Source organism: Spermophilus citellus, assembly GCF_964194105.1.
Source record: "Spermophilus citellus genome assembly, chromosome: 5".
NCBI lineage: Eukaryota > Metazoa > Chordata > Mammalia > Rodentia > Sciuridae > Spermophilus > Spermophilus citellus.
In genome coordinates, this window is record NC_138186.1 from 55,669,454 (window position 1) to 55,692,830 (window position 23,377).

Below are 23,377 nucleotides of genomic sequence, written 5' to 3' on the forward strand. Positions count from 1 at the left end.
GAGACATACTAGTCTGTAGTCTTTTACTATTGTTGTTGCTCGTTTGCTTTTGGGTTTTTTTTTTTTTTTTTTTTTTTTTGGTGATTTGGATTAAACCCATGGCCTCACACATACTAGGCAAATGTTCTACCACTGAGATATAACCTTAGCCTGTCTCATTTCTATTTCTTGAAAAAGACTGTGTAAAATAGTTTTTAAAGTGTTTGGCAGAAGTCTCTTAGATTATCTTGATATGGAGATTTCTTTTTGGGAGTTTTTAACTTACGGATTCAATTTCTCTAATAGTTATAAACTATTCAGTTATATATTGCATCTTGGTTGAGTCTTGGGCTAATCACTTTTGGTTGCTAATTCAGGTGTGTTTCCCATATTTTCTGGGAAACACACCTGAATTAAATGACTAAAGCAACATTTGCAAAAAAGCAATTGACTTTAGTCTGGTGCTCTGACATCATATATACAAAAAAATCTATAGGCAATTTATAGGCAAAAACTTCTGCAATAGCAGAGAGGTAGAAATTATTAGAATGTAAAAAAATGAAAAGAAAAGGCAGAGTATATGTGAACATCTAGCAGGTGATATGTGAGAAAGCTGTGTTGATCAATGGTAAGGAAGCTGTTATTGATGGCTACTGTTGTGCAACACCAAACTGAAGTTGGGTTTAATTTTACATGGGTAAGCCTAGTGTAGGAATGCAGCAATTTTAGATGGTTAAGCCTGGTATTAAAATGCTGAAGGGATCAAACGTGTATATTGCCATTGTCCCTCAAATAGATAATTGCAAGGGGAGGGGACCAAGGTCAACAAACATTTTGTCTACTATTTTTGGAAGGCATTCAGAGTGTTAGGGACATTTCAGCTCACAACAATGAAGCCAGCAGACCAGACAGATAGGATTTCAGAATTAGAGCGTGTCCAGTTCAAGAGTGTGTGAAACCAGATTAATAGTGCATACTTTTAATCCAAGACAGTTATAGCAATTGTCCAATACAAGGACAAAGCTACTAAGAAAGACAGTAGTTTAAGAAACAAAGCTAGCAAGCTCTATAGAGACAATCTGACCCAAACTGAGAACAAATACTGAATTTCAAGCATGCTGAGGTATGCAGAGGACACAGAGTGGATTAAGGTACTGCCATTGCTTGTTTCTAGAAGGAGAGCATTAGAAAATCTCTAAACCACTTCTTATTCTTCTGTGAAATGGAGAAAGATCACCAAATAAATCCTGTACTATGAAGGTCACCAATCCTTGAACTCTAGACATTGGAAGTTAGAAGGTTGCAAAATATTATTTAATCCAATATCCACATCTTTTAGTCAAAGAGGAATGCAGAAAAAAGAAAGAATTTACTTAAGATCACAGCTGAGACTACAACTCAAATTTCCTAATTTCTAACCAAGTACTCTTTTTATTATATTGCCTATCTTAGAGTCCAACAGACTTTTCTCATTCCTGGTTCGTCCCATAGTTTGGCTATACCTAATCATGTCAATTAGGTTGAGATGAATAGAACTCAGGTGCTATTCTTCTCCCTTTCCTCTCTCATATTCTCAAATTCATAGTTTTAATTTAACAGATAATTTAAAAAACTATTAAGGACTTAATTAGGCAGTGAGAAAATTATCAAATCAAGTAAGGCATGCTTCCTACCTCGGAGGAATTATAAGTATAAACATTGAGTATGGTATTCTTGACACCAAAGTTATATGTACAAAATTTGTCACCATCACCCAATCAAATTTTCTGATGGAAATCTCCTTTTTTAGTTGACTCCTTAATTTCCACAGTCATTTTTGTTACTCTGACATGAAAGTGAATGAATATCTGGTTTCTTTTACCCTTGTTCTCCTACTAACCAATTAATTCTGGAGCTCTGGTAAGTCATATCTCTTTGGGCTTTATCTCCTCAATTTGCAAAATAACCTTCTGTTATTCACCTTTCTTCCTTTCTTGCTTTTTTTTTGTGCATTTTTAAAACTTAGAGCTTTATAGTTATTCATAGTAATTGGGTTCATCCCAACAAATTCATCAAACATGCATGTAACCTAAATTTGTCAAACATCCCAGTGACCTAAAATTCGACGTCAGTTCATGATCCCCCTGCTTTTCCTTTCCCTTCCTGTCCTCCTCTTCCTTTCTTTTAAAATTTAGTCAAATTGAAGGTATTGAGTGTAATCAATTTATTTCTTTTTTTCACATTTCTCTGGTTTCTCTCTCCTCCTTTGTGTTCATAATAAACAAAGTCTTCATTCCTGGATTATTAACAGCCTTCGAGGTGTTAGGTATAGCTATAACTTGTTGGAAGCAAATTTAAACACAATTTAGTCTCAAGGTATATAGATCAGACTGGAGACTAGAAAGTTAATTAAGGAATCAATTAGAATAAAGATCAATCTTAAACTAAAAACCTGTCATTCAATTCCTTGCCCAAACTGGCTTCCATTGGCCTTTCTGATTTATTTTGAATGACACCTTGTTTTTAGTCCATCTGGGCTGCTATAACGAAATATCGTTAAATAGGCAGATTCTGAACAATGTACATTTATTTGTCACAGAAGAGGCTAGAAATCCAAGATCACGGTGGTCCATGGCTAGGTCCCAGTGACCTAATCACACCTCACATCCTCAACATCTCCTACTACCATCACAATGTGACTGGGTCTTAACATTCGAATTTGGGGTGGACACACACATTCAGACCACAGCACTTCTCAACTCATAGCCTTTCCTACCACACCTTCACGTCAAATGTTATCCTTCCTATCCTTCTTGCGTAAGACGTTTTACCCTTTTGTGTAAACTTTATTCTACTAGGTTTTTGTTATCGTCACTTTTTGTTTTTTGGTATTGAGGATTGAACCCAAGGGTTCTATACCACTGAGCTACATCCCAGCCCTTTTTATTTTTTTGAGATAAGGTCTCCCTAAGTTACTGAGGCTGGCCTTGAACTTGCAATCCTCATTCCTCGGCCTCCTGAGTCCCTGAGATTACAGGCAGGTACCACCACTCCTGGTTATTCTAATAGTTCTTTAAAGGCCATGAGTCAGTAATCTCTTCTTTCTTCGAATTCTTATACAAATATTTAAAATACAAATAATAATTTCCTTTCCTAATTCCCTTTTATGAATACTGCAAATGTGAAAGAGATGATATGCAAAAACTCTTGACCAACATTAATGGAAGAATAGAATCCTTATACTCTTTCAATTCTACACAACAGTAAAATAATTTATATTGTAATTATTTTACTATTTATTCCTAATTATTTTGCAAATTAAAATAATCATATGGTTGGTAATCTTTTTATAGAGAATTAATATGTATTCCAAATTGTGTTAGAATATTTAATATGAATATTAAAATAGATTTCCTTGGTTGTAGGCAACTTCTGATACATGATGATATCTGGACAAAAGTTTGTGACACATTAATGTTACTGACTATTATGTCTAATTTAGGCAGATACCAAAGAAGCATTGAGCAATATTATGTAAAAGCTTGTAACTTGCAGTATTAATAGATAGGCTCTGAGAACTCTCTATTTCAGTCTGCAACTGCCAATCAGATCAAATGATTATCAATGTTAACATTAATGAAAGTAGAGAAGCCATTTGGATAGAAACTTAAAATGTTATTTTCTGTCTTTCAGATTCGCTTGTTGCTGCTTGAACTCCAATTTGAATCCTTCTTCAGAAGCAGGCCACGATTAGAGGAATAAAAGGGTTTCATGTGGCAGGAGTAAAGTAGCACTGTCACATCCCATCAATCTTCTAAGTACCTACTCTCAGACACCCATCACTGCCCTGTCTCACACCAGCTCCAATAGAGATTTTCCCAAGAAATAAGTTTCAAGCTATTTTAGTTCCCATCACTACTGTCCATTTGTCATAACTGAAAAAAATATCCATTATATTGCAAAAAGATTCTGTTATCCAGTATTTGCTAATTATGATTGAGACCAGAAACATATAAAGTTTCAAAGAAAACAATTGAAGGGAACATCTGAAAATAATTTCCCCCTATCCTTTGTTGTTCTGCTACTCACGGCAAATCTTCCAATCTGGAGGCTTCATGTCTTGGATCCAATAGATCATAACCACATTCATTGTAGATTTCCAAGTAGGAAATGTGTGTTGTATATATTTTGCTGCTGTCCTGATTGAAAAAGAGTAAGACATGATTTAATGACTACAAATAACAATTCATTTTAGAGGAAGACGAACACATTTGTCAATGTAGTTTCCTCACAGTTTCTCCCCCATTCTCACTCACTCTATGTGGTTTACATTTTCAGTTCGTGACACTTTCAAGTTGCCAGTTACCATATGCATGAAACTTTTTTCTTTCTTTTCTTTTCTTTTCTTTTTTTTTAATGGTCAACTCCCATGATTACAAGTAACTTCAGTCTGTTATTTTTTATTGGTTCCACGTTATACATAAAAAGTCGATGTATACATACAATGAGCCAATTTGGTTGCAGAACTGTATAACACACCATTTTTTACTTTCCAAACCAAAAAAAAAAAGTTACTAAGAAAATACACACTTATGTTCTATGAATAGTCTATTCATAAAAAAGCACAGATCATTTCTTTGGTTCAAAAACTTCAGTAGCAAAACAGTTTCCATCTTTAATAATAATTCTTTTTTTTCATTTTTGTAATATTTGAAAACTTTTCTGGTGATATAAATAGATAAAAGTGAAATTAAGTCCCCAGGACAGAAGATAGCTTAGATCAGTCAGGTAAGAGAGGACACTAACAATTCATACCTTGCTTGTTGGGTTAATTCTCCTGGCTCAAGTGGGCAAATCAGGGATATTCGTTTATGGGTTAGAGAAAGGTGGCTTCTGTGGGCATTACTAAAATGTAATGATGTAGTTATCAACGCAATTAAGCTAAAAGTCAAGAGAACGGGGTCCTAGTCTCAGCTCTGCTAACAGAAAAAAAGGACCCATTCCTTCTGAGGTGGAATATGGCAGGAATATTTTTTTAGCTCTTGAGGGAATTCCAAGTACATTTTTCCAATCGAAATATCAAAATGAGAGTACCTCCTCTTTGTTCCTTCAAAATCACAAATGCTTCTATTTCTGCAAATATTATTATGTTTTTAATAAAGGGAGAATATATTTGAGTCTTGTGGCAAGAAAACTGTCATAGTGGACAGTAAGAGGATTTGCCTCAGATGACCTTCCTGATTCTCAACCGCATACAAGAACAATCCATTTACTAGCTGTTGCTCAAAGGGAGACAGAACAAGTCACAGAGACTAGGGAGGGAACGGTGGCCTGTAAATCCAAAGCTGAAATCCCAGTCCTACCAGCTATGAACTCCTTCCATTATCGGACCTTGGTTTTCACACACATGAAAGTGAGGAAGTGGATGATGAATCCCTACATATTCTTTAGTTTAAAATTAGTATGACTCATTGGTACTAAAATGGCTCACACTATACCAATAAAGATATACCATCTGATATAAACAAGATGATTCATAAAAAATTAATGTAACTTTCAACCAACACATGAATATTATAAAAATACTCAAGCCACAGCTAAAATTCCATGTTCTGATGTTCTGTGAAGGTGGCAACTTGGATTGAATTCCTACTAAACAAATTTCTCTCAACTAAATTCTGGAATCCGGCTGATGTGACTTCAGTGCTTATTCTAACAAATGGCCTATTGATTACATTAGTACCCGGTGTTATCGAAGGCACTATTTCAACATAATTGTTTGCATCGTAGCGTGGTTTAGTACAGGTCTCAGAGACTATAAACCTGAGACAGATTATAAGGCTGTTAGTCTAATTCAGTGTTTCCCAAAATAATCCATGAAATACTCCTGGAAAAAAGTGTCCCATGGTCATCATAAACACTCTGCTCCTCCCTGGAGGATTATCAGAGCATGATAAAGGCCCTAGAGATCCTTCAGCCATGTTGTGAGATCCTGTTCTAAAATTTTTCTGAATATAGCTGAAATGTACCAGAGATTATGGTTTGAGATTTTACAGTTCTGAGCTCTTAGCATCAGACAGAACTGGGTTTGAATACTGTATCTACTAGTTATAACTGAGTGATCCTTGATTATTTCACCATGATAATTAATCAGTGAATAACAGCTCTGATCTTGCAGAACTGTTGTGATGGAGAAATAAGGCTATATACTTAAAATCCTACCAAAAAATCCTTAACCATCACAGGAACCAATGGACCATTGTTACTGCAGATATATCATTGTCACTGATTTTGTTTTATTTTATTTTATTTTTGATACTGGGGATTGAGTCCAGGGGTTCTCTAATACTGAGCTACACCTCCAGGCCTTTTCAATTTTATTTTTGAGACAGAGTCTAAGATGCTGAGGCTGGCCTTGAACCTGCAATCCTCCTGCCTCAGCCTCTTGGGTATCTGGGATTACAGGCGTATGCTACTAGACCCAGCTTATCATGGATACTACTTTAAATTATTATGTCCATAAGCCTCCAAATGAAGAATTCAGTATGTGAATATAAAAGGAATGGAAAAGAAATGCAAAGAGAACAATTTATATGTTCATTTTCAGTGAAGAAATTCTCTTCTTCCAGAGAGTTGAATAAATCATAAAAGTCAGGAAAATGGCATGTCTACTGCTCTGAGATGATAGGGATAATGGCTTTGGCTCCTCCAGCTTCTGCATTTTCTGAACTTTTATTGGAATATACACTTAAAATTCATTGAGCTTTGTGGCAAGCTACCTTTCCTTATTACTTCTTTTTAGTGTCTAGGTTGCCAGACTGTAATATAACACACATGTGTCCCACAGACAGCCTCGTCTCCAGCCCCCAAACAAGTTTGAAACTCACAATGTTCAAAAATAATGAGCAGTGATTTCTAAAATAAATGGAATCAATTTTCTTCTCTAATCAGTGAAAATGGGACTGGGGATATAGCTCAGTTGGTAGAGTGCTTGTCTCGTATGCACAAGGCCCTGGATTCAGGCTCCAGCACCACACCAAAAAGAAAAAAAAAAATCAGTGAGAATGTGTTCTTATCACTCTCACAGGTACTTCAGGACCCAGTATACCCTGGACTCCTAGTTTATCTTGAAATAAAGACTTTGCATAAGTCAAAAGTTCCTTTAAGAATTCTAGAGAGGCCTGGGGCTACAGCTCATTGGTAGAGCACTTGCCTAAGACATGTGAGACACTGGGTTCAATCCTAAGCACCACATAAAAATAAATAAATTATTGTGTCCATCTACAATTAAAAAAAAAAATTCTAGACAGTTCCATTGGACCTCTAAAGGCAATTAGCTGAAGACCTCTGAGTACCAGTCCACATTCCTCAGCCATGTAAAGCAGACAAACTTCATGATACACTTTAAGTTGCCTGACTAATTTCACCACAGCCCAGTGTGATTATAAATGGATGTGCTGTTCCCCATCATGAAAATCTGGCCATTTCCAAAGAGTTGCCCTGGCTATAAATTGGTCTGATAGGCTTTCTCCAAGTCCAGGAAGTTATTTAGGATCATTCAGAATAAAATGAGGTTTAGAGCCATGCCAATGACAAACAGATCTAAAACATTAAACCTAACAGATGTTGAGTACTTGGGAGATATTTAGATTTTAGAACTGTATTTCAGTAACCAAAGATGAAATTTTAAAGAAGTTGAAAACTATTTTCCATTAGTAAAGGGTTTGTTTATTCTGTTTAATTTAATCAGGGAAATTGGCTTCATTTGTTTTGAGTTTCAAAGGGTTCTCTGAAATTGGTCAGGGATCGTTCAGCCACATGCACTAACATGAATATTAATGACTGTGCTAATATATAATAATTATCATGTACTGAGTATATACTGTGTGCTAGGAACTGGACAATATCTTAAATACCATCTGTCTAGCCCTCACAGCCACTCCATATAATGGGGACCTTAAGCTACATGCTGTCATAAGTGCACTTTCTCAGAACCAGGCCAGCCTGCTCCAACACCAGTGATCTTTCCAAGACAACAGGCTTCCCGATTAGGCCACAGCAACAAAAACTATTAGAAACTACATTCCCAGTTTGTGAAATCTGGGAACAAAACAAAATTGTCAATGTCAAAAATAAATGAGTAAATGAAAAGAAGGATCTCAAATACGGCACACACGCTATGCTCAACTCTCTCTCTTCCACGTTTTCTGGCGTGCAGAGTTGGCATGCTTGAACTAGTAAGAGATGAGCTGAACTAATGGATAATTGCTACTTTATGGCTGGCAATTAGAATTATGCAGATCTCAGCAATTTCTTCACATCTTTGCAATTCAAAATGCAAATAACATACAGTAGAGAAATTTTGGAGTGACTGTTACATTGACCTACTTAGGACATTTACTAAACAGAATTAATACAACCAAAGAACTGGGGAACTAGAAGGGATGCTGAGGACTCTCTAGTACAATTCAATCCCTACTTCAGAGTGGAGAAAATTAAACCCACAGAACCTAAATAACTCATTATAGGGAATTTGCTTAAATATGACCAATAAAATAAAGCCAGTCTGAGCCACAGAGGAGAGTATGTAGTGGCAAAAAGCATAGAATATGGTAAGATAGACCTGAGATGAGCTCCAGCTCAGCTCTTCCTAAGATGGACCCAGAGAAAAATATTTAAACGGAGGCTCAGTTTTCCCATAAAAAGGGGATAAAGATACTTACTTTGTTAGTTGTACTATATGTTGTATTAAATAATGATAAAGTATAAGGCACTTGGAGGAACTCAATAAATGACATAATAAAGACAGGGATGCTGGGCACAGTGGTGCACACCTGTAATCCCAGTAGCTCAGGCAGCTGAGGCAAGAGGATCATGAGTTCAAAGCCAGCTTCAGCAATGGCGAGGAGCTAAGAATTCAGTGAGACCCTGTCTCTAAATAAAATATAAAATGTGACTCAGAGGTTGAGTGCCGCTGAGTTCAATCTCTGGAGAAGGAAGGAAGGAGGGAGGGAGGCGGGGGAAAGGGAGGGAGACAGGGAACACTCTTTATAAAACTATAATGTTCACTGCAATGGAATTTGTACTCTGGTATACTACTTTGGCTTCTTTCTGGGAAAAAGTAAGAACTATACTATCCTATTTAGTGCTTTAGTAGCTAGAAGAAAGGTCTGCTTGGTTAAAAGACTATTTCTCAGTTTCTTCCATTTTTTTTTTCTGGTACCAGGGATTGAACCCAGGAGCACTTAAACACTTGAGCCACATCCCCAGTCCTTTTTATATTTTATTTTGAGACAGAGTCTTGCTTGGGGCCTCACTAAATTGATGAGGCTGACTTGGAACTTGTGATCCTCCTGCCTCAGCTTCCCAAGCGCTGGGAATACAGACGTGCACCACTATGCCTCAGTTTCTTAACGTGGAATATAAGATTTTAATTGGTAAGATGTATTATTTGCTCTTTTTAAGCTCTGTGACTGTAACAGAAAGAACTCCCTTTGATCTTTTGCTCAGGTGGCAGTACTTTAATGAGAAGGACATTCTTAATTTCTACTTATCCAGCAAAATCTTAACCTTGCTTCAAATGTAAAGGTTGGAGCTATTATACAAAAATATTTTCTCATTTTGATATAATATAATGTCACGATAATTTTTCTGTGCACAGTAAATTTCTGCTGAATCTATCAAATACAAAACGAACTTAGTTTTATACCTTTTGTAACTGCTCAAAAATGTATGACAGCGTCCTTGGGATAATGCCTCTGTCACTGTAACGCTCAGCCCCACCTGTGATAGTGAATGTCTTGCCACTGCCCGTTTGTCCATATGCAAAGATGGTACCGTTGTAACCTGCCAGCACACTGCAATGAAGAAACAGCACACTTTTAATACCAAAATGACTACCTGCGTTTGTATTAGATGACTTGAATTCTAATAGCAACCTTATTAGATTCTATGGAAAAGATATTTATAGAAATACCTACAGAAATATTTAATTATGTGACTATGTATTACATTTTAATCCATCAATATCAGCACATTGATCCTTTTCTCTAAGAAAGAACATGTGACCCCATAGAGTCCAGTTATCTTAAAATATTGTCTTTGTATTTTAGTATGCTAGACTTGAATCAAAGAATATGTTGAAAAAAATATCCTGAGGAAATAACACTTGTAATTTGGCCCACTGTCCACCCGATACCTGCTACCTCACCTGGTCACTTCCTAGGATACTAGAATACATACAGGTTACTAGTATGTACCTTGTAATGTGATTCCCTACTTAACTCTCATCACCAACTGAAAATCCTCCAGGAATGTCCCTCCTCTCCTTTCTTGGAATGACTCTTTTTTTATGAAGATGCTGGTCTATGCGTGTTCTTCAGCCCTGCAAAAAAGCCCTTGATTGATGGAGGTCTCAAGAGCCCTGGATCATCTCAGCCTCTGCAGACCACTACCTATAACAAGACACTTCGAACAGTGTGCATGACATGCTTCAGGCTTTCAAAAGTGGGTCTTTTTCTAGGCTACATGGAACAGTAAACTCTTGCAGCTTTACTCCCTTTTATTTATTTATTTTTTGTTACATGTGGCTCCTTGATCTCAAGATGTTTTCATCAATCTAGCCATGATGCTGTCCGCTAATGTCACCCACATTGTGAGTGGTTGTTTTCAATAGATGACTCCTCTGCGATCACTCCTCATAGTTCACGTTGGGACTCCTGCTCTGCTGCTGAGATCCTGTTCACAGTTCTTTCTAGGCCTCTTTATACCTCGGCTGCATGCTGAGCGACCAATCATCACAATTCCCCTTCAAAACACACAGGTGTTGCCTAAGACTTTTTATGAAGTGGTTAGATAGCTTCATAGCATCTTATGCAACTAACCACCTAACAATATGGTTAACAAATTAATACATCTTTTGTTCTGTAAGCAGGTGATATTGATGCTTACAAATTGAGAGGACTCAGTACAGGGAGGGAGAAAAGAGATATTACTATTATGTGGTTCACCTTTCTACTTTTGAGAAACTTAATCATTTTTTTTTCATTTGTCTTCACAGGAAGACAGTAGACTGTTGAAATTCTAAGCTTGTAAGGTGTTGGAATTACCGTAATGCATTTAGGTGGATGATTATAGAATCTTTCTCTTCAACAGAATCTATCACCAACGAAACAGAAATGTCCCATTATCAAATCTCATTTGGATATATGGTATTTCTTGGCCATAAATGCTCTATATAAATGAAGTCTATAACTTTTAGTATCAGACCTAAAATGTTTTATTGATTCTGGATATAAAAATTTCTAAAATATATTAGGCATTACTATCTTGAGAAGTAATGAATACGGAGTAAAAATGAACACTTTCATTCTGACACAGATATGGCCTTTGGAAAGTGAGTACTACAGCATGCTCCACTGGTACTTGCTGATTGTTATGTCTACTTTTTTTACACTTACATCTTCTTTCTCACTATCAACTGTTCCTGCCTACCTGCCTCTAATATGTGCTCTCCCTAACCTCATCTGCTGTGGGATGGAAAATTACATGGCACAGTTTCACAGACACTGTATGAAATTAAAAGGATGTAGGTTCTACCTTTAGATAATCCCATGCGCATTTATTACATTGCTACAATATGAAATTAAATAAAGAAATGACAACAGGCAAAGTTTATTTCTAGTTCCTTTACCTAGAGGCCCTGCATCCCAACTCAATCTTTGGATTGAGTGTCCATTCTTTATTGGGCCCCAGGTGTTTATGTCTTCTTCTAGTCTCATCTGTCTTAGAGAAAAAAAATAAAGAAATAGAAATGGTGGTGTAAGGACCTTTGACAATCTGTTCCTTCACAATAATAATGATAGCAGTGGAAAAAAATGGTCAAAATCAACTTTCTCAGAACAGAACCCTGGAAATTATCCAAAGGTACACAATAATCCAAGGAATGTTTATTTAAGAAAAACAGCTGAAACTCAGTAGAACAGCAGGCTCCACAGTTTTAGCTTGAAAATTCTCAGCCCTCTTTCCACAGCTCCATGGTAGCTTTGAAAAACTACAGCCTCAAAGCCACAGGGGCTGTGAAAACCAGCAGCCTAAATATCACTTCAGGGAGCAGGACAGGTTTGGAACTCCTCAAAACCCTATCCCCAAAGAACTCTTTTAAGCTCTGTGACTGTAGCAGGAAAAGAGGCATGAGACAGGAATTGTTGATGAAAACCCGTAATAGGAGTAGATACAACATTACAGAATTCTATAATGCTATTCAAAGGAATAAACAAGTTTAATAAAGTTACAAGATACAAGATCAATTTACAGAAGTCAAGTGTATTTCTACACAACAGCAATGACCAATCTGAAAATAAAATTCAAATATAAATTTTAGGAGAAGCTCATCTCTGACCTTTCTCACAGCTCCATGAAAAAGCTTCATTTACAGTATAAAACTTGTCTGTGATCTGACTCAGAGCTACTCAGGATGAGCAACTCTATCGCCAGGCTATTTGTTGAGAACAATCCATGGAAAATATCTAACATCAAAGCTGCCTAAGGCTACAATACCAGCAAGGTCAACAAGAAGGTGACCAAACATTTAAAAGAAAAATCTGTGAAATAAGACATCTGTAAGGTGCTTTGAAAAGCTCTGACATGTTGCTTAGGACTTTAGAGGAGACACACACACACACACACACACACACACACACACACACACACACATGCACACATACGTTCAGGACTATGGACATGTCCAGAACATACTTGAGAAAGTCCCTGAGACTCTGCACATGCTGGAAGTAAGGGGTAAGGCAGAGATACAGACTGATGGCTCAAGGCATTTAAAGAAATCCCTGTTCAATCATTAACTCACCACTAAAGTAATTGCACATAGATTTCAGAAGCTGCACATGGCAAACATAGAGGTAAATGAGGTGATCAAAAACTTAAAAGGAAAAAAATCCATGGAATAAGATGGCTATGAGGGGCTTTGAAAATCACTGACATATTCAGATATAGACTTTACAAAATTAAACCGGAACAGTCACTAAATAAACAGGCAGAAGAACAACAATAACACCTAACAACAACAATAAACCTTGGAGAGAATAGGAATCTGATTTCTAAGGCTGTCATAATATGGTACTGCTATAGTACTATATATACACTATAGACATTTGTTATATATAACAAATGCTCAGTTTTCAACAACAACAAAAAATTACAAGACACAAAAAGGAATAAGAAACTATTGCCCATATACAGGAAATAAAATGGAAATAGTCCTTGAGAAAGCCCAAATGTTATTTTAGCAGGTAAAAATTAAATTAGCTACTATAAATATATTTAAAGAATAATAGTAAAATATGTTTAAGGAATTAAAGGAATAAAAGAAAATTATGTCTCATTAAATTGATTAATGAAAAAGTAACTTATTTTAAAAGAACCAAATAGAAATTATGGGATTGAAAAGTAAAGTAACCAAAATTAACAGCAAATTTGACTTAGTATAAGAAAGAATAAGTGAGTTTGAAGATAGGTCAATTGAGATTTTTCCAATCTCAGGAACAGAAAGGACAAAAAAATGAAGAAAAATGGAACAGAGGATTCAGAGACCAACACATCCATAATAGGAGTCCTAAAAGAATAGAGGAGAGAATATTGAAAGAAATTATGACCAAAAACTTAAAATTTTAATGAAAATCATCATTCTATATATCCAAGAAGTTTGATAAACTCCAAGTAGAACAAACACAAAATATCCAAACCTAGACACATCGTGATCCGTCTGTCCATAAACAAAGAGAATCTTGATGGGAGCAAGAGAGAGTGACTGATCAAATACAAGGTTCTCGGTAAGATGAACAGTGGATTTCTCATTAGGATCCATGTAGGCCAGAGGTGATGGGATAAAATATTAAAAATGCTGAAAGTGAAAGATTGGTCTGAATTTCTTTTCAGAAATTGATGAGCTTATCCTAAAATTTATATTTGAATTTTATTTTCAGATTGGTCATTGCTGTTGTGTAGAAATACATTTGACTTTTGTAAATTGATCTTATATCTTGTAACTTTATTAAACTTGTTTATTCCTTTTAATAGCATTATTGAATTCTGTAATGTTGTATCTACATCTATTATGGGTTTTCATCAACAGTTACTGTCTCATGCCTCTTTTCCTGATAGGCCTTAAAAACTAGAAAAGGAGCTCTAATCTATTTTTACCTTGGAGTCTGCCACAAAGAAATTCTCTGACCTACCTTATCTGATAGTAGATGATACAACCCTCTTATCGAGATCCCTCCAGTAGATACTGGCCAACTGAATGGGACTGAATAGGAGTTGGGTTTCCCTTTAACCAACAGAGGTTCTCAGACTTTTTATATATGTGATCATGTCTTGTGCAAGTAGAGATAATTTAGAGCTTTCCTTTTCAATCTGCACATTTTTTATTTCCTTTTCTTGCCTCAGTTCACTGGTTAGTTTGCTAGCAACAAATTCTCCCAATTTTTGTTCTTCATTCATTATTGAATAGTAATTCTACCAGCCATAGAATTTTTTATTTGCATATGAAATAATTTTCTATATAGAAAATCCTAAGAACTCCTATGAAACTATTACAAGTACAAATGTTGTAAGGTATAAGACAACATCAAAGATGGTAATCCTTGAGGCTGGGAGTGGTGGTGTAGTTGAGTATAGAATGTAGGTGCTTGAGTTCAACTCTCAGCATAAGGAAAAAAAATAGATGGTAATACCACCCAAATTGATCTACATTTGTATAATCTCTATCAAAATTCAGGCTGGCTTCTTTGAGTAAATTGGCATGATTCCCCTAAAATTTATATGGGAAAGCAGGGGATATAAAACAGCAGAAAAAAACATGGAAAGAACAAAGGCAGAAATTTCGCAATTGCATAACGTACCACAAGCAAGAGTAATTGAGATAGTACTGACATAAGAGTAGACATATGGGATCAGTGGAATAAAACAGAAAATCCAGAAATAGACCCTTACATTTATAATCAGTTTATTTTTAAGAAGCATGCTAAGACCATAGAAGAAAGAGTAGTCTTTTTAACAACAACAACAACAACAACAACAAAGCTTGAAAAACTGCAAAAGAATTCACATGCAAAAGAATGAAACTGGACCTCTATCTCCTACCATGTACAAAAATTAACTCAAAATGAATCATAGACCTAATGTAAAAGTTAAAGCTAAAATGTCTCAGAAGAAAACAGGGATAAATCTTCAAGATGTTGGATTAGACAATGGTTTCTAAATTGTGACATCAAAACCAACAAATAGCTGAGGAAAAAAAATAAACTGAACCAATCAAAATTTCAAAACTTTGTGTTTCAGATGACACAATCAAGATAATGAAATGACAATCCACAGAATGGGTCAAAATATTAGCAAATCATCTATACATCAAAGAACTTGACATCATTTCTATAATTCATAACACATGAAGAAATCTTAAAAATCAATCATGCAAAGCAAACTTAAAAAGTAGACATGGAATCTAAATAGATATGTATATTTCTAATTCTGACAAGGGACAAGCAAAATGTGTCATATTCATTCCATGTAATATTATTTGGTGATATAAAGGGAAAAAAAACTGATACATACAACAGTGTGTACAAAATTAAACACATTATGTTAAGTGAAAGAAATTAGTCACATGGGCTATATATTGTCCGATTTCACTTATAAGAATTATCTAGAATAGGCAAATGCCATTAATAGATTAGTGGTTTTCCACAAGGAGGGAGGGGAAGAGGGGAGCAACTGCTAATGGGTATGACCCAGGGCTTCTTTTGGGGGTAATGTTCATGTCCTAAAATTAAATAATGATCTGTACTAAAACCTCCTAAATCGTTTTGGTATGTAAATTATACCTTAACAAAGTTGCTATAACAATAAAATGGTAAAGTAGAACTTACATTAGAGTGCTAGTAACTAGATCCACTTGCCACCTTTTCTGTAATATTTTTAAAAGAAAGAGGGAATAGTAATTAATAAAATAAATGAAAGCAAGCCAGGCATAGTGTTGTTTGTCTGTAATCCTAGCTGTTTGGGAGGCTGAGGCAGGAGGATTGCAAGTTCAAAGCCAGCTTCAGCAAAAGCAAGGCACTAAGCAAATCAGTGAGAGCCTGTCTCTAAATAAAATACAAAATAGGGCTGGGGATGTTGCTCAGTGGTCAAGTGCCCCTAAGTTCAATCCCTGGCACCAATAAATAAATAAATAAATAAGCAAGCAAATGACCAATTTCAGCAATGAGCAATGGTTTGGTCACTTCTGGTGAAAAAAACATTTCTAAATATCCTAAATTTAACAATGTAGGTTACCGCTTAATCCATCTCAGCTAGAGATGGCCTTGATATGTAAACAAATCAACCATTTATAAACACAGAATTTGATGATCAGATGAAATTTCCATTGTATAAATCCTTTCCTTCCTTAAGCAAAATGCATTTTCCCTAGGAGTTTAAATTATAAAACTATTCTGTCAGTTCTTATCTTTTAATGTTTGCATGAATAAAACAAAAATAAATCTTCTCCCCTCTAGGAGATTATAAACTAAAGTATTACTCCATACGTATCACATTTTCATGCTAGAAAAAATACAAATCATTTTTAACTTTAGCTTTTCATTTTTATTACTCTTTATTTGCTTAACTAGATTCCAAGTAAAAGATTGCCTAGAAGTATCTGCATAAAGTGAGTGTTCATTTTGTTTAACCCAAATGAAAAGATTTTAAGCACCTCCTTATACAATGTCTAAGACAAAATAACAACAAAAATTATTAATGTAATGTTAATTTAGTAAAATAAGCCAAAAAAATTAATTCTAGTTCCACAAATTTGAAAAGACAGCATAGTTAGAAAAGTAAGAAATAAATAAGACCATGGCTTTAGTAATTGGTGTCATTAGAGGCCTTTTTACTATTTTTCTTCCAAGAAAAGAATCCCCTCTAAGCTAGTTCTGAAAAATAGTTACACAAACCATGCTTCAACAGCTGCTTAATTCAGGATAAGGTTGAAATCAGAGAATGAGGTGGAACTGACTTAATTTTTGAGGTGAGAGAGTCAGGTGAGTTGGTATCTTAAAAAGATTAGTCTTAGTTTAATAGTTTAGTCTAAAAGCTTAGCCTTAGAAAATTAAGAATCAAAGGAAAATACATGTTTATATTTTCATAAGCTCTTTATAGAAATAAAACAAATTAGTTCACTCAGAAAACACAAACCAAACAATTAGTACTATGGACAGATTTTTTTTAAGCAAACAGATTATGCTATATTTATGTTTAATTCAGGAAAATTCTTTGTGTAAAGTCAACAAGACTAATGTGAAACAGAATGAAAATTAAATCTCTATTTTAAATACATTATAACCCCTTGTCCCTACTCACTTTTCACAGTTCCAAGAGTCAGAGTAGCTGGAACTTATTTTAAAATTCTTACAACGGTTCATTTCTGTGCACTGTAGCCCTCTTCCTAAAATAAAGTCCCACTTTGTAAGCAGCCCAAGGCAGCAATTTGGTGTAGCCTGTTGTCTTTTATAGAGAAATATGGTAAGTGACTCAAGGGGTTTACCTTCACAACATCTTTAAGAGCATAAATTCAGCAACCCAAAGTCTTAAGAAGCATTAGAATTAAAAACAATAGCAACCTGTGGTTAATACAACACAACTCAATTTTGTCATATACAAAAACAATTCTCCCATTAATTCAGCTGAATGACCATGTGATTTATATAATTTTCAGTAAGCCTGGGATGTTTCCTGGGATGTTAAAGAGAAGCGAGAAGACAAGAAGTCGGAAGGCCTACCCTTCTGGAGAATCTAAGACAGCAAGAAACTTTGAGAGGTCTACTTTCTGTCCCACAAGCTTTTTTAATCCCCTCTTCTTCTGGAAATAGCCTCCATCCTTCTATGAACTCAGGGAGAAGGTGTGTGGCGCACATGACTCAGGCCTGGTCAATCCTTCTTCTTCATTTCATCACAGTCCCCTCCAGCCCTGCCCATCTTTAGCAGCCATGGCTCAAAGACATGGACGACATGCATCAAGCAGGGCCAAGAAGAGTCTCTGCAAGACAGATTCTGAGAAGGACAAAAACTGGGCTTCCTGAACCATAACTGCCGGATACCATATGTTCTGTCCTTCTACCCAAGGAAGCAGGGCCAAGCTTCTGTACAAGGTCAGATGGGTGGAGAAGGAATATTGGCTGTCACATATCCAGCTGAAGTAGCAAAGGCCCTAATTTTTATAGCACTCCTTTCAATTCTTGGAGCTAACCTAGTTATGTAAGCCAAGAAATCCTCTTTTCTTTGAGTTGGGATTCTGTCATATGCAACCAAAAGACTCACAAGTAATGCAAAGTTCCCAGAGTGATCTGAAAGATATTTCTGGTCCCTTAATTTAGACCATGGGTTTCAAACTGGCAATGCATCTGTCTACAAGAATGTTTAAACTTAAAATGCCTTTATGTGGGACACGAGTCCTCCCATTTGCCATGATCCCCTACATTCCCTAACATCTTGGACTCGGCCACTTCCCAAATGTATGTTACCTGCTGTTTTAGTCAGTTTTTTTCATTGTGACAAAAAGATCCAATGAGAACAAGTGGAATAGGAAAAGTTTCTTTGGCTCACAGTTTCAGAGGTCTCATGCCATAGACAGCCAACCCCATAGCTCTGGCCCCAACGTGACGCAGATCATCATGGTGGAAGAAGGCAAACAGGAGAGCGGGGGAGCTAGCTCTGTTCATCAGGGACAAGATATAAACCCCACAGGCACACTCCCAGTGACCCGCTTCTTCCAGCCACACCCTCCAAGCCTACAGTTATTGCCTAGTTAATCTCTATCAGCACTGATTAGGTTAAGGTTCTCTAACTTTCTCAAATTGTCTCACACATGAGCTTTGGGGGGACACCTCATGTCTAGACCATAACACCTGCCCAGACTTGAAGGCAGGGCTACATCTATGAACAACAACAGAGTGCCGGTCACAGTGTAGTCCTTGTGCATGCAAATACTCCTCCAGAGTGAAGCCATTCATGTGGACTACTGCGAACTGTGTCCCCTGAAGGGAGCAAACATGGAGGGCCAGTTTAAAGGCACATAGTTAGTTCCCCTGGTTAAGACATGGTCTTCTCTAAAACCATGCTCTGGAAAGGTCTTTTTTAGATCATTTGTGGTTTCACTTTTTGACATACTGATGTAACTGTAAATCCTGATAGAGAAATCAAGATAGAGATACATGGGGGCTGGGGCTGGGGCTCAGCGGTAGAGCACTTGCCTAGCATGTACGGGGCGCACATAAAAATGAAATAAAAGTATTGTGTCCAACTACAACTAAAACAAAATATTTAAAAAAAAAATAAAGAAATAGAGTTACATGGCTAACCTAGGTCAATCTAAATCAAAGTATTTGGAAAGGACCATCCAAGTAAGAGTATCCAGATGAGAAACAATTAATGTATATATCCAAAAATATGTTTTTGAGACAAAAATAAAACTGCAAATGTGAATTAAGTGCTAATTTATGCACCTTTTGTAAGCACCTGTGTGCAGTCTGATTGTTGAACTAAGATCACATACAAGAGGCCCACAAGCCAAATACAACCAGAAGAGAATTTTCTCTGGACTGTACTTTTTTTTTTTTTAATTCAGTCTGGATGTTTTTAGTCCCCAGACTTATGCTCTTAATTAAGCACAGATATCACCACTTGGTCCCTCATCAGATTGTTTCAGATTATTTGCCTGCCCTCCAATGGAATGTTGAGTTTTGCAACACCTGGTAAAGAGTAACTCAGATAAGTCTTAAAAGAGCAAAACTCAAGATTTTATTTTTTAAATCAACAAAAACCAAGCTAAAGATCAGCATCTTCTAGGTATTTAAATGTCATTTGCAATTCCCACACACTAGTAAGTGCCCAAAAAAGAGAATGGATATCTCTCTCATCACTGCTCACATTTCATAAGCTTTAAAACATGACAGGCAAATAAGAATGTTGGATTCTTTCTTCTACAACAGTCACTTTGGCACAATCAGGACTCCCGCTCTTGGATGTCTCACAAAAATAGGATCATCAGCCACCTGCCTCAAAAGAGTGGCAGATTCTCCTCTTTGGATGCAGTGGCTAAGAAAGGGGACCTGTGGAGATTCTTCCCAGTTCTGATTTCTAGGGCTTTGTTCACAGTCTTGTCCCTGCTACTTCAAATCGAACTTTGCAAGAGGCAAACACATCATAGGATATACAATCCAAACAGTCTCTCTTGAAAGAATCTTCAAGATCTCAAGCACAAGAAAAGGCTTCACAGCCATAAGTTCATGGACCACATCCAGGCCAAAGTGCTCTCTAAACGAGGCTGTTTATTTCCCAAGTTCCTGAAGAACCATTTTGTTTTAGTATTAATAATAAGCAGCTTAAATCTGGAAACATAACAGAAATTCACAAAACTTCAATAGAAGAATATGACCCTTTCTGAACATGATCCAGTTCTGAAATATGTTTCAGTTTGAAGTTCAGCACAGAGTACTAAAAAGTGAAGGCTACATTTTTATCTTATTTACATTATGAAAAATGCATTTACTGCAGCATTTCTGACAGATTTTTTTTTCTGTGACTCTTGAGAATAAACACTTAGATTCATTAAACATATAATCATTTTCAGATGACCATCTAAGGAAGCAACCAGAATGAAACAACAAAGTTTTATACAGTAATGTGGGAAAATCCGTTGTCTATAGAAATTTATGTCAGTAGAATCTTGTATAAAATCTGACTTAGTTACTTTGTGTTCTTTTGTAAGGATTCAAAGAAAATAGAAAATGCTCTTTCATAAAACTGCAGAGCTGAGTTCCCTATTGGTAAATTGATCAACCATGTTTCTGAAACATCCATTATATCATGAGAAACCTAATACTGTGTGCAATGTGAATTTACAGGGGGAAAAGCATATTCTCAAGAAACTTGAAATGTAAGATCAAACAAAATAATTATTCATATAAGGACCTTTAAATAAATGAACATGTGCATAAATAACATGTATATAATTTTCTAATTTACACTTTAATCTATAACAATAAAACCCAAATGGCTTATTTATAAATGTATCTGGAGAAACAGAGAATTTATAGAAAGTCCTCTAAAGAGTTCCCATGAGAAAGGCCAAGCGAGAAAATTGCATTTTTTCTTGGGGACTCCTTCCTTTTCCTTGCAAGGGTGGGTCCAGCCATCTGAGTAGGCAGAACAGAAATCCGGGAAGCCAGGCCAAGCAGTGGGGACGACAGGCACAGAAGTAAAGGGACAAAAAAGGCCTACAGCATAGGAAGAAATTATCTGCAGACTTCAGAGAGAGAAAGGAGAGTGGGAGATGGAGAGCTTTAGGATGGCAGGGGAGAAAGGAAAATAATTGCCATTGGTGTGGAGGGTCCCGAGAGCTGCAGCAGTGAAGAGCGGATAGTTAAGGGGTTCACAGCATATTAAAAACGTACTCCTCTCTCCCTTGCAAATTCTTGAAAAATGGGCTACAATCTGACCTTTGTGTATTTTCAAATGTAACACTCTACACAGACTGGACCACATGGAGCTCTAATTTATATTGGGGTTATAAGCCCTTTTCTCTATACTTCCAGTCTCAAAGATTATTTGCTAAATCAGAACTTTTAAAATTGATTACAATTTTGTGTGAAATCAAAGACATTGTACACATGATTGGAAAAATTCACACACTTTGATTTTAATGGATAATAATCCAGGAGGAGATATGTCCTTTGGAATAGGAAAGTAAATAAAAATGCATCTTATGAAGCTGTCCATCTCTCGTCATTGTGGCTTTAGTTATCATGGATACAGAATGATCTAATGAGATTTAGGAGGCGAGAGTCTGAAGCAGAAAGATGGGACCTGATTGGGATCACTCACGAGGGAATGAGGGAAAAGCAGCAGAACAGAAGGCAGAAAGTATTGGACCATTCTTCAGTGACTGCTGGGTGGAGCAAAGCCCAGCTCATCCCGCAGCCCATGGAGAACCACTGGCGGGTTTATGCAGGTCACAGTAGGGGCACAGGAGGAAAGGTGAGGAGGCCAGTCATCACATGAGGGGACTTCCAGGAGCACACTGTCAGATGAGACGTCGAGAGAATAGGGAGACATCTGTGAGAGACATAGCCTACTACTAGTTTATATTGAATAGAAGTGAAATATCATCTTACCAGCACTATTAACAAGATGATCTCAAAAAACAAAACAAAAACAAAGCCTTTAGTCTTAAAAAGTAGTTAATCAAGAATATATATCTAACTTTTCCTACAGCATTTTCAAAGCTTAGCCTCAGAGAAGTTAACTATATCAAGGCTATGCTCTTAATCTAAGTGATAAGATTCAAATCAAAGTCTGTCTTACTCCAAATATAATATTCTTTTCACTATCTAATTAAGTTATGAAACAAATCTAGCATCCTTGTTTGTAAACCTAATGATCGAATGGGTTCCTTAGAATCATATCCAGTTAAGAAGTTGTGTCGAAGTTGCTCTCCTCAGATGTCCACAAAAAATACCATAAAAGTCTCATAGATTAAGTTTATTGGCTTCATTGTTTTTTAAATGGGAGGGCTAATCAGAATAAATAAATTGACATCAATATAATAGATTAAGTTATATATCATTAAGTTGCACATTCTGATACTTTTCATTTGTTCTTAAAAATCTTTGTTGCTGACACAGGTTGCAGTGGGCATCTTACAAATATGATTGTAGTGCAGATCTACATACTTTCATCTAGACTATCTGATTGACTATATAATATTGTATTAATTACATAATAAAATTTTGCAAAGTGCTCTTTTAAAACACCACTAACTAGGATGGTTAAAAGTAGGACAAAAAAAACTTCAACCACAACAAAAAATCTGTAACATCCATTCAGAGAGAAGCAAAGGATGTGGATGTGTCTTCATCACTAACATGTTATTAAAAGGATGAAGAGAACAGAAATCAGAAAAGAATGACTAATCTTTTCAGGGTTTTCTTCCTAAAGGCAGATGTCAAAGGGAGAGAGTACTAGGGACTTAGAGGTCAGTCTCTAAGAAAGTCAGAAGATTTAGAGCAGAAGACAAAAGAATGAAGATATTTTCCTCCATTTCCTTTGATGCCTGACATTTAAAAACTCCTTTCAGTTCCCTGTCTGGACCCAAGGACCACAAAGGGATTGCAATTTGTAATGAGTGGCTGAACATATTTTACATAAAAGGTAAGATTGGCTGCTGGAAGGCTCTCAGAGTCCAAGGAGCGGGAAGGGGCAGAGCTCCTCCCCACTACTTCTCCCTAACTTCACAGTTAGCTGACTGTTAAAGAGAAACAACAGAGGGCTTTGTGCAGTTGCAAAAAAAAAAAAAAAAAAAAAAAAA

General features: G+C 36.2%; 1 protein-coding gene across 5 annotated transcripts in view; it reads right to left on the reverse strand.

Annotated features, from left to right (window-relative positions):
• Window positions 1-23,377, reverse strand: part of KIF6 (kinesin family member 6) — a 400,202-nt gene that overhangs the window by 294,593 nt on the left and 82,232 nt on the right. For all 5 annotated transcript variants that reach the window (XM_081295096.1, XM_081295095.1, XM_081295094.1 and 2 more), the window contains exons 4-5: window positions 9,668-9,815; window positions 4,048-4,157 (exon numbers count right to left, since the gene is read on the reverse strand). In XM_081295096.1, coding sequence (XP_081151222.1) covers window positions 4,048-4,157; window positions 9,668-9,815 — 258 coding nt within the window. The remainder of the gene's footprint in view (window positions 1-4,047; window positions 4,158-9,667; window positions 9,816-23,377) is intronic.